General features: G+C 44.1%; 1 protein-coding gene across 1 annotated transcript in view; it reads left to right on the top strand.

The window, feature by feature from the left end:
• Positions 1-259: 259 nt before the first annotated feature.
• The window catches only part of lhfpl7 (LHFPL tetraspan subfamily member 7), a 107439-nt gene continuing 97278 nt past the window's right edge, over positions 260-10420 (top strand). Inside the window, exon 1 of the mRNA XM_075487195.1 lies at positions 260-990. Within this exon, the coding sequence (XP_075343310.1) occupies positions 631-990 (360 nt within the window). The 5' untranslated portion in view covers positions 260-630. The remainder of the gene's footprint in view (positions 991-10420) is intronic.

Here is a 10420-nt window from a genome sequence, read left to right as displayed (position 1 = left end):
ACTTAGTTAATGGCATCCACAAGGTCTTTTTTTTTTTTTTTAGATATAATTCCTTCAAATTTTCTCAATGACTGAGACTGAAAAGTCCTCAACTTTTAGGTGTCGCTTTATTTGTAGATGTTTTAAAAGACTATGAGACCCGACAGAGCCTTATCCGTGCTGATTTTATTTTGAAAATCACATCCGGATATTTCCTCCCTGGCTTGAAATTAACTTGACTTTGTTACGCGCGCAAGATACTGGCAAAGCTGAGAGTAGACACGCAAAGTGGAGTATCCCGGGGGGGGAGCAGAGGAAAGAAGCAGCTTCAGGACATGCTAGTATTTCTGCTTCTGGTTCTAAGTTCATCTGCTCATTCTCACTTTTATGACAACAATCTAGTTTTGGGTGTGAAAAACATCTTGAGCGTCACATTTGGCTTTGTACCAGCCTGAGTGCGCGGGCGCGGATGACTTGACTTTATCACCATCACTTACCACATTTTTCTCAGTGGTTTTATTTATCCAGACCAGATGTTCTGGGGACGCACACTCACACTGCTGCAGCTGCGGATGCCCTGTGACTCTTTCCTTTATTTTGCTCATGTAGTGGCTGAAGTTAAAGTCTCGCTCTTGAAGGCGTGAGCTCCAAATGCATTCGCTGCTGGGCCGGGAGAAGAAAGAAGAAGAAGCCAGGTTCGGGATCGATCTGGGTCTGTCTCCGGGCTTTCTGCCCCAAGCTGCCACCATGTTCAGCTGTGTGGGCTGCTTCTGGGTGCTCCTGTCCTCTGCTCTGGTCGCCGTCTGCAGTTTCAGCTTCATATCTCCTGCGTGGATTGTTAAGGACCAGCTGAGGACCAGCCACCAGCATCACCACCATCACGCCAACAACAAGGAATCCGTCAGCTTCGGCTTGCTGTGGCACTGCTCGGAGTCTCTGGATCACATGTACCGGTGCTACACCTTCGGGGGATTGGGCAAATTTGCAGAGATCCCCTCCAGCTCCTGGCAGGTAACGCCAACACACCCATGTCCGTCACACGTTGGTGCATGAAAGCAAGTGGGGCATCAAGTGGGTAGGGCATGGCATTCCGTGCGACACTCAGTAGGCCTACACTTAATTCAAGGAAATGCTGCTTGATGGAGACAATTCATTGAGACATTGAAGTCTTTCATCTGGCAGAAAATCATGCTTTAACTCAAAGTGACAATGGCACAAGGTGTGGTGGCTCCTGACAACACCCACAGCACGTGTCACATTGACTGTTGCCACAAACCTGCCGCGCAAAGAAAATAACAAAACAAAACACACACACTGATGATGTGGTGCCTTTCAGTCGGGAGAGATGATTCATTAAGCAGGAGGAGGGTGCATCACACAGAGCAGCATCTGCAGCGCGGCACGGCAGACACGCCGCAAAGCTGCGAAAGTGGCACCAGGTTGGGGCGCGCCTCTCCGATCAAGGCACCCCCACGCGCTAGAATTTCAATTTAATTTCCCTTGAATATAGGAGTGGGTGCAAAAGGGAAGCAAACATCTGTGCAATTATATCAAACGACAACAAGCCCCTCGCAGGTGTATTTGAGGCGGCACGTCGGTATAATTGTGCAAGTGTAGGTCTTCTTTGTGGAAATTTGGGCTTTGGCTTTTGAGAAAAGTTTGAAAAATGTTTGCTTTGTTGAATGGAGTCTGAAAGTGAGTCAGTGCAAAAACAAAGGGCCTTGCTAGTAGTCTTTTTAATGGGATGCAAGTTTTGGGATAATGTCATTACTTACTTGAGGGTGTTTATACCAGCACCCAACCCCCCTCCAGCCCACCCACTAAAAATCAGCTGTATGCCAGCCACCTCTGGAGTTATGATTTATGTATGAAGGGGAATTAGCATTTGAAAGAGTGTTATTAATAAGTGCTGTTTGTGAGATTGGAGCACAAGCATCTGCAGAGAGGCTAGGAAGAACGTAACTCCTGGCTTTATTTTTTACAGGGAAGCACACGGGCTGCAACTGCAGAGTCAAAGAGGGATCTTTGTGTGTACGTTTCAAATCATGTACACCGACTGGCCATAACATTAAAACCACCTCTATGAAGCTGTGTGTGGCAGAATAATTCTGACCTGTAGGGGAATGTCCTCTGGTATCCGCAAGGAGCAAATTCTTTGCAAAGTGGGGCCCCTCTGGATCGGGCCACTTTTCCATCACATCCCATAGATGCTTGATAAAAAGATGCTTCGCTTCCCATCAGCGAACACTTGGCATTCATGTTATTCTTCTCACTGCGCAGTGGTTTTATTATTGTGGCTGATTGTTGGTACAGTGCTGTGCAAAAGTCTTGAGCCACCCCTCCTTTTTGTGTATTGGCAAGGAGACGGGGAATAGGTGCACGCACTGATTTCTCTCAGTGCTCTGGGGAGGATTCATCCCTCCATAATACCTGTTGCCCCTGATGGTCAGTCCCATTCTTGGGTCATTTGGCACAGCTCAGCCTTTTCTCCCTGTTTCCCTTCCTTAAGAGTGGCTTCTTGCCAGCCACTCTTCCCTTGAGTCCATTTCTGATGAGGCTTCAGTGAGCAGTAGATGCATCTACTGAAGGTCCAGATGCATCTCTCAGGTCATGTGTCAGGTCTTTGCTGGATTATTTTTCACGGTCCGATACTGAACATCTGCTGTAGATTTTTTTTGGACCTGCCACTTCTTTTGTCTTCCACTTGTTCAGTTTCCTCACATTTTTAACAGCACCTATCAGCACCCACTAGCTCTTTTGGAATCACCTTGTTGATGCAAAAATGCAGTTTTTATGTCTGTCAAAGTCTTTTGGCATTGTTCATAGATTTAACCGAAGAAATGGGAACAAACAACGTGTCTTTGTGACTGCTAGAAACTAGGCTGCTCGTAACAAAGTGCCTCAAGATAGAATTTGAAATTGGTTCATTCACAACACTTGTTCATTTCTTGAGTTTGTTGAGTTTGTGCCTTTTTTATGCTTGAATGATTCTGGGTCAGCTTTAGGTGGTTTTATAAACAAATGCACTCCTTTGAAAAATGGTCAGGTACAAGGACCTGACTGAAAATGAGTGAAAAAGCTGCCAGTGTCAACTAAAGAACTTTGAAAGTCCTTCAGTAAACCTGGAGAACTGTAAGCTCAAGAACACTACAAAAGATTACAAGGAATCTTTTGCACTGTACTGTATATTCTTCAACTACTACACGTCCTCCGCTGGATTTCAGTGTGTTACACTGTTCAAGGCTCGTTTGGCTAGAATCAGGGGACAGTTAGTTAGTTGTAAATGTGTTAATTAGTGTCTTTCCTGTTATGAGCTCCTCTCTCAGTGGATTAGTGAGTACGAGGTTGATGGAGCTGCGTTCCTGCACAGAGCGATTCGTGTTATTATGGCAGTGAACCCGAGCGCACGCTCCCGATCCCTCAGCCATTAATAAAGGTGAAGGGGCCATTAAGTTTTCATCAGGGCCACTTTATCACCCCACCACTCCTTCACTGATGTGCGAAAGGTTGTTGTTGATGCCTTCCATCTCCATCCTATCAACAACCGTTGCACACAAAAACACATGTAGGGTGTGCAGTGTGTGCTTGGAGCAACAACACTGGACCCGGTGCTGTGTGTGATACAGTGCAGCTATTGTTTCCACTCAGTGTTTGTATTTGTGGAAGTAGGCGACGATCACTGCACACTGAGCTCTGGATTCTCTGTCAGAGTGGTCGGCTGTTGTCTTTGCATACTCCGAAAAGTCCCGAGTGAGCCCCGCAGATGCAGTGAACCAGAGCAGGATGAGGATAGGACTGGATGGGGGGGGGGGCTCCCCGTGACGCTGGCCTGCTTGTGCTGTAGTTTCCCGCTGTTGTCGCTCCATGTTGCCAGTGCTGCTGGCGCTCTGGAGCACAGGACCGCTGGTCCTTGCCACGCCGGCAGGGCAACAGCCTCCATTTAGGCACAGAGACACACACAGACACAGATGGACTAACCCCTGTGAGTTCTAAAAGTAGGTGGCCAACAAACGGGAGTGTCTGTAGCATTCATGTCATATGCGAGAGAGGGTGATGATGGGAAAGATTTCGGAAGACATCTTCCTCACACTGGCAGGTGAAGGGTGGTGGGATCTGGGTTATGTGTTCATGTTTGTGAATGGACTGTGTTGCAGCACAGCACAGCACACATCAAACACACGGTATTTCCTAATTTAAGGTATTAACACGGTCTCGTCCACATTGCAGTTTTCCACAAAATGAATGACTTCTGCTTGTCCTGCATCGTTGTGAGATATTCCAACAGAGCACACGTAGTGCAGGGCTTTCTTGTGAGTGCTTGATTTTATTTATATGTTGCCTGGGATAAGTCATTCGAAGTGTAAAAGCGTGTGTGGTGCAGGGGCAGGTGCCAGGTTGGATGTATCAGTTGGAGATGTGCTGTGAGCTGCTGCTTAGTAAAGTGTGAGGGGGAGTGCACCTGCCAGCGAACATTTTCACCTTAACTTGTTAACAGCTTATGTGCCTCCAGCTGCTTTACGGCACTAAACGCTAGAGCTGGATTAGCTTGGCCTCTGTCATTGCCAGCCAGCAGTCTGGCTTCTGCACACACAACTGTGTAGATGTGTGTCTATGCAGGGATGTGCCGGTGTGGGTGCTCCCAGACTGCATGGGCTCTGCTGTCTCTGTGGTGGCATGCACGCTCGGGTTTCTCTTATACCACATGCCCACTGAATGTGAGGGTTGTCTTGTAGCTTAAACGAGTGGTGGCTGAGCTCCAGGAGCGCTGACTGGAAAATGAGTTTGTCCTCATCTTTTGTCTGTCAGTGCAGGAAGTGGCAGTGTCTCAAAGCAGAGATTCTGGGCTGTGGAGGAAGACACGTGACTTGCTTCTGCTGGAATCCTTTAACACATGAGACAAAATCGTCGGCCCATGTTGGCTTCCCCACATGCCAAGAAGATAAATTGTAGACGTTACTGGAGATGTTTCACCATGCCTAATTGCCAGCTACCTATGGAGAGCACTTACTGGTGCATAAACCATGCTAGACGCCCATTTCATCACTCAGTGAGCCAGAACTACTTTTAAGTGGGTAGATAACTCATTTAATGAAATTCACTTATGAATCCTATGTTTGGCTGTGGCGCAACTTTTGTGTCTGGCCTACTTTATTCATGTCAATATGTACATGATTACACTGTTAAAAATATTTGAAAGTTGCATTTAGGTCCAATCCAGCGGGCTGGAGCCTGTACCAGCAGACACTGCGAGAGACAGGATGCACCCGGGAAAGGTTTCCAGTCAACACAGAAACAGAAAACCATGCACACTCACACCTACAGTCGGTTTACTGTTTAGTGCCATTTAACCTAACATGCACGTCTTTGGACAGTGGAAATAAAACAGAGAACCTGGGAAAAAAAACACAAAGGCATAGGATGAACATTTAAAGTAACACCAAAGAATTAAGCAATTTTTTTGCCCTTTGAACACCGTCACCTCACAGCAAGAGGGTTCCGGGTTCGAGTCCCGGCAGGGGCCTTTCTGTGTGGAGTTTGCATGTTCTCTCCGTGTACTCCGGCCTCCTCCCACTGTCCAAAAACACTCATGTCAGGTTAATTGGTGCCTCTAAATTGACCCCAGGAGTGAGTGTGAACGTGCATGGTTGTGTGTCTGTTGCTTGTTTGCTCTTCGACTCTTTACTGGTAGTTTAGCCTACCAGTAAAAATGCAATTTATTGCTCAATCGTGGATGGACAGGTTTTGTTTCACACTGCTACTTTAAACTGTGGTTAAACTTAAGTTTACCCTAAGTCCTCCAATCGAAATGATTGCAAACCTTAAATACGACCCCTAATGATGTCCTCTAAAGTTACCTCTTCTACAAGAGGCAGGAGGAAAATACGACTCAAATGAGCAGATTTGATTCTCAAGTGTTTCCTTTAAAAAGCATCAAAGTCTTTTCGAGGAGCCAGGAGGCGGGGTTGGATTGCATAGTTATGTGCAGCGCCTTCAATCATTTATTCACTTTCAACTGTGGGATGCATGTTTGAGACAACATATAGCAAGATTTTTCACTTCTGGCTATAGGTGAAAACATCACGTGCTTAGCGTTAGAAAGCAAATCTATGGGGATAGGTTGAGAAAACGATCATAGTTAGGGCTAAAAGGAATTATTCTTACAACGTGATTATCATCCTCATGGACACCATTTTGTACTTCAAATGCAGTTGCTCTCACAATAACAAGATGTTACATATTCTTTGCACACAATTATAGGTTATTTTGGCCTGAAGTGAGCAAACGACAGTCTGTGCTTTAATATTTTTGGACATTTAAAGAAGGGTTTTAGAAACCGCTAATAAGCATACGTCTGATTAACCTTTACTCTGAGTATGTTTTGCAGAAGCTACCTTGTGTTTTGAAACTTGATTACATTTTTATGACAAATTTGAAATAATTTGATATTTATCCACTACGGAGTTATTTGATTCTAGCACATTTCTATTAAAATTGACATCTGTGTGTTATACTGTTTGAACCTCCTACATGAGAGCAGGTTCAGAGACCGACTCAACTGCTTCATGTGCTGTCTCATAACAGAATGATGGACAAGGTCTGTCCTTTATTTCTCTGAACAACATGAGAGAGAGAGAGATGAAGGGTCTGTGCTGGGAGTTGGCCTCTACCAGGGGGGGCATTAGGATCTAATGGCACACACGTTACACTCTCATATACCCCAGGGAGTGAGCGTAACCCCGGCTGCTTTCTGACAAACTCATGGGCTCAACAGACTAGCAGAGGTCTTTGAAATCCCTGCTGAACAGAAAGCTGTCGTTTGGTGCCTGAGTTGCTCCTCAGAGTTACGGCAGCAGTAAAGCCTCTCTCCTCTCCACCACACATAGCCTTTCTCCTTTAATTCTTATGGGGTACCTTTGTGGTGAAATCCATTTCTGTGGAAGCGTGTCTCCCTGTTATAAATGATGTTATGGAGTCTAATGCACATGTTCCTGTTTCTCCACCCCTTGGGGAGTTCATTGCCCCGTTTGCGGGAGAAACAAAAATTGGACTTGTCTGGCTGCTTTTCCCTCACGACCTCATTCTGTTCAGAGCTCCATGTGCAGTCCTTTCCACAGAGGCATGTTCAGCGCACACTGGCATGATTAGACCACTCAAAGTGAAGTGCTGCTTGCACACACTCACATGCAGTTTTTACACATGCACGCAGTGAGATGAAATGAGGCAACTGCAAAAAAAAAAATTTAAATAAAAGGAAAAAAATGTCACGCTTTTCAGAGTGTGATCTAAAGAGACATTGATGTGACGAACAGTGGCTGTCCATGTCAGCGCTGATGCAGTAATTAGGGGTTCAGGGAGGGATGGCCGAGGGACGTTTGGGAGCTGAGTGAAACAGAAAAGCACTGGCGAGTTACAGCAAAAAACTAAAAGAAACAAAGCCTGATAAAAGCCTCAAACTTGTGCTAAAGCAAGTGAATATCCACTCAAAATCCAGCAAAATGGCCCACCACACAAAAGAGCCATAATCACAGACATCATATTTCAACAATAAACGGAGCTCCACTTCCTTTCAGGTGGCCATCATGAAAGGAATTTCACAGATAATCTTTGCAGCTCCAACCTGTTTCTCCCTCTGAGCTTTAGCTCAGCCTCCTGCTCTCTGCTCTTCTCACTGCAAACAGGAAGAGGAAGAAATAAGCAAAGAGTGTGGCGTGGACGAGAGGAGAGCAGTTGAGGTCAACGGTCATGTTTTACAACCCTCTCCTCCTCCGAGTTGTTTTTCAGAGCAGAGCTGCATATCATCTTTGTGCTGGACTGGTGGCGGCGTGCTTCCTGGAAGAGCGTACAGCTGCTGCTTTATGAGGCAAACACATCTCTGGTTGTGGGCTTGGTCCAAATATGAATTAGTGGTGTTATGCGTTTGGTTTTCGCCTCACCTTGAGTTACTCCAGGTACAAAAAATAAGCTACCAAGGAATTGGAAGTGGAAGGGTTAGATAGATGTTTGGTCCTTTGACAGCAAGTCTTGCGTGAAATGTGGTGTGTTGACTTATTATCATACAGCGCATGTTTACTTCAAGGCCACTGTTTGGCTGGTGACAAAATTAATGGGCGGTGGTGTGTATACAGAAAAACATTTTACAGTGATTGATTTGGGCATGAATGGGCCACTTGGATTGCATCCTGACTCACATTTTTACCCCGTCACAGTTCACAGTGTGCAATCTCTCTGGTGTGAACTAAAAATCACTTTAAAATCTCGCTATGCTTATAGTTACCTAATGCAATTTGATTGCAGTATCTGTTAGATGCGATAACGGGTGAGAGGTAGAGTATATAAAAATGTTCTGATGTGTCAGGCTGTTATTTATCTTTTTTATCAAACTGAACCAGACTGTGTTGGCAGCCCCTGATAAGAGCCGTTTGTATAATTTGTCAGTACTCTGCTGGTTGTCTATGGAAAGCAAAGGACCGTATTCATGGCTTTGCATTAATTGTGCCACGAAACAGAAATCATTTATATGTTATGAAAGTTGAGTTTTCATGTTGATCCTCTTATAAAGACATATAAAGATCTGAGACTTGCAGAAAAAAGCACATTTTCCGCAGCTGAAGCATACGCACCTCTCAGTACATTTACCAAAGTGCTGTTGTTCTTTAGCAGATGTCAATGATTAGAGAAAAACTGACCTGTGAATCAGAACTTTGATTGGACCTCTTACTAATCTCCTGACTCAGATTGATTTGGTGCCTCTGTTTATAAAACTTTTTATAAAGCAGCTACAAGAGTAACATGTTGCATACACACTTATGCTTCTGTAGTAATAAAATAACGGTGTAAGTAATTGTAAGACAGCGTTCAGGAACCCTTTCCAGGTGATAACCTACTAATCGGTCTTAGTAAAAGGTCAGATCTACCTGTTAAAATGCTGAAAAAGAAAAAGATAACCCAGACTGTACATCCAACTTGAGGCCTTTTGCTTCTTAAATCAAATTGTAAAGCATGAGTTTCACTTTTTGAATTTCATGACAACACACACAGACACGCTCACAGAAAGAAAACAAAGGCTTGTGGTCTATCTTCTGTTGTATGAATAGAAGATTGTCTACCAGGAACAAAACAAAGAAAAAAAATCTTCTTCAGCAAACAGATCACAGCAGTTTTTACCGTTAAGTTTATCCACTGAAGCTTGAGGTTATAAGATTTAGCTTCAGCTTTTTAGAAAGAACAACTGTCATTTGTTCTGAATAAATCTCTGTGGAGTTATGTGTCTTTTCACTATCAATTCAGAGGGCTAAACTGTCGCTGTCAAGTTTTTCAGTGGTTGTGATGCTTGGTGCACTCGTGTTACTCCATCATGTCTGCACTCTGCAGGTGGTCAGCTCTTTACATGTTTTTTGCCTTTCATTTCTCATACTCACATTAACTCTTCACATCTAATCTCCATGCAGCTGAATTCCCATGCACCCTCTCCTGTTCTTTTTTGCAGCAAAACAAACTGGAAACAGCAACCAAAATATGTCTCACTAAGACTAGATATCAATCTGCAGTCCCTGTCAAAGAATTTTCTTGTTGCTGCTCTGCTGTTGACAAAAATCTGATTTTAAAACTGCCGGTTAGTCTGACAAAAATCCCCACCCACATGTGCTAAAGACAGTGACAGTGTGGTGAATTTAGACATAATAACATACAAGATAGATACTCTGAAAGAAAGCCAGAAGCATCAAAACGTCTTTGAAAAAAGGGCACCTCAACACAAACCACAGAGACAACACTGCCTCAGAGGGAGAGGGACATCTGTCCTGCAGGTCAGCATCGCCGATAGTCCATCTCACTGAACGCTTGAATTACTGAGGAGGCCTGAATATCAGTTTCTACATGCATCTGTACCAGCTAGACTGAAAAATTCAACAGATGGGATGAGAGAGTGACAGAGGGGCGAGAAATATCACCAAACTGAGCATTTGGCAAAATGTATCTGTATTTATTTTTCTGAAAGTCTTCAGGATCCACCCAGAGAGATTAAAGATCGACAAGTAATTGAGATGAGTTGGCGACACCTGTCGTATTAGCCAGAGGGTCCAAAACAGTTTTTTTTTTTTTTTAAACACATTTTATTGTTATACAAAATACAAAAAACAAAACCCCCCCATCCCAACCCCCCAGACAGCGCATACAATGCAGTTATAGACTTATATATTCAGAAAGAAAGGTCATAGTGACTGATACAGTGATAATGACTCCTATCAACAAAAGTCCAAAAAGAGATATACATATACATACATAAAATAATAATAGTAATAATAAGAAAAAATAAAGAAAAAATCTAATAAAAAGACACCAGTCATCCACAGCCCACTATCTCCATATCTCACACTTTAAGGGTTACAGGGGGAAGCCTTCTTCCATTCAGAAAACTGTCTGCCCATCAATAACAGATTTT

The sequence above is a fragment of the Odontesthes bonariensis genome, chromosome 16 (genome assembly GCF_027942865.1).
Source record: "Odontesthes bonariensis isolate fOdoBon6 chromosome 16, fOdoBon6.hap1, whole genome shotgun sequence".
Taxonomy (NCBI): Eukaryota; Metazoa; Chordata; class Actinopteri; order Atheriniformes; family Atherinopsidae; genus Odontesthes; species Odontesthes bonariensis.
Note: the sequence above shows the minus strand (reverse complement) of the source record. Positions and strands in the feature narration are given on the sequence as shown.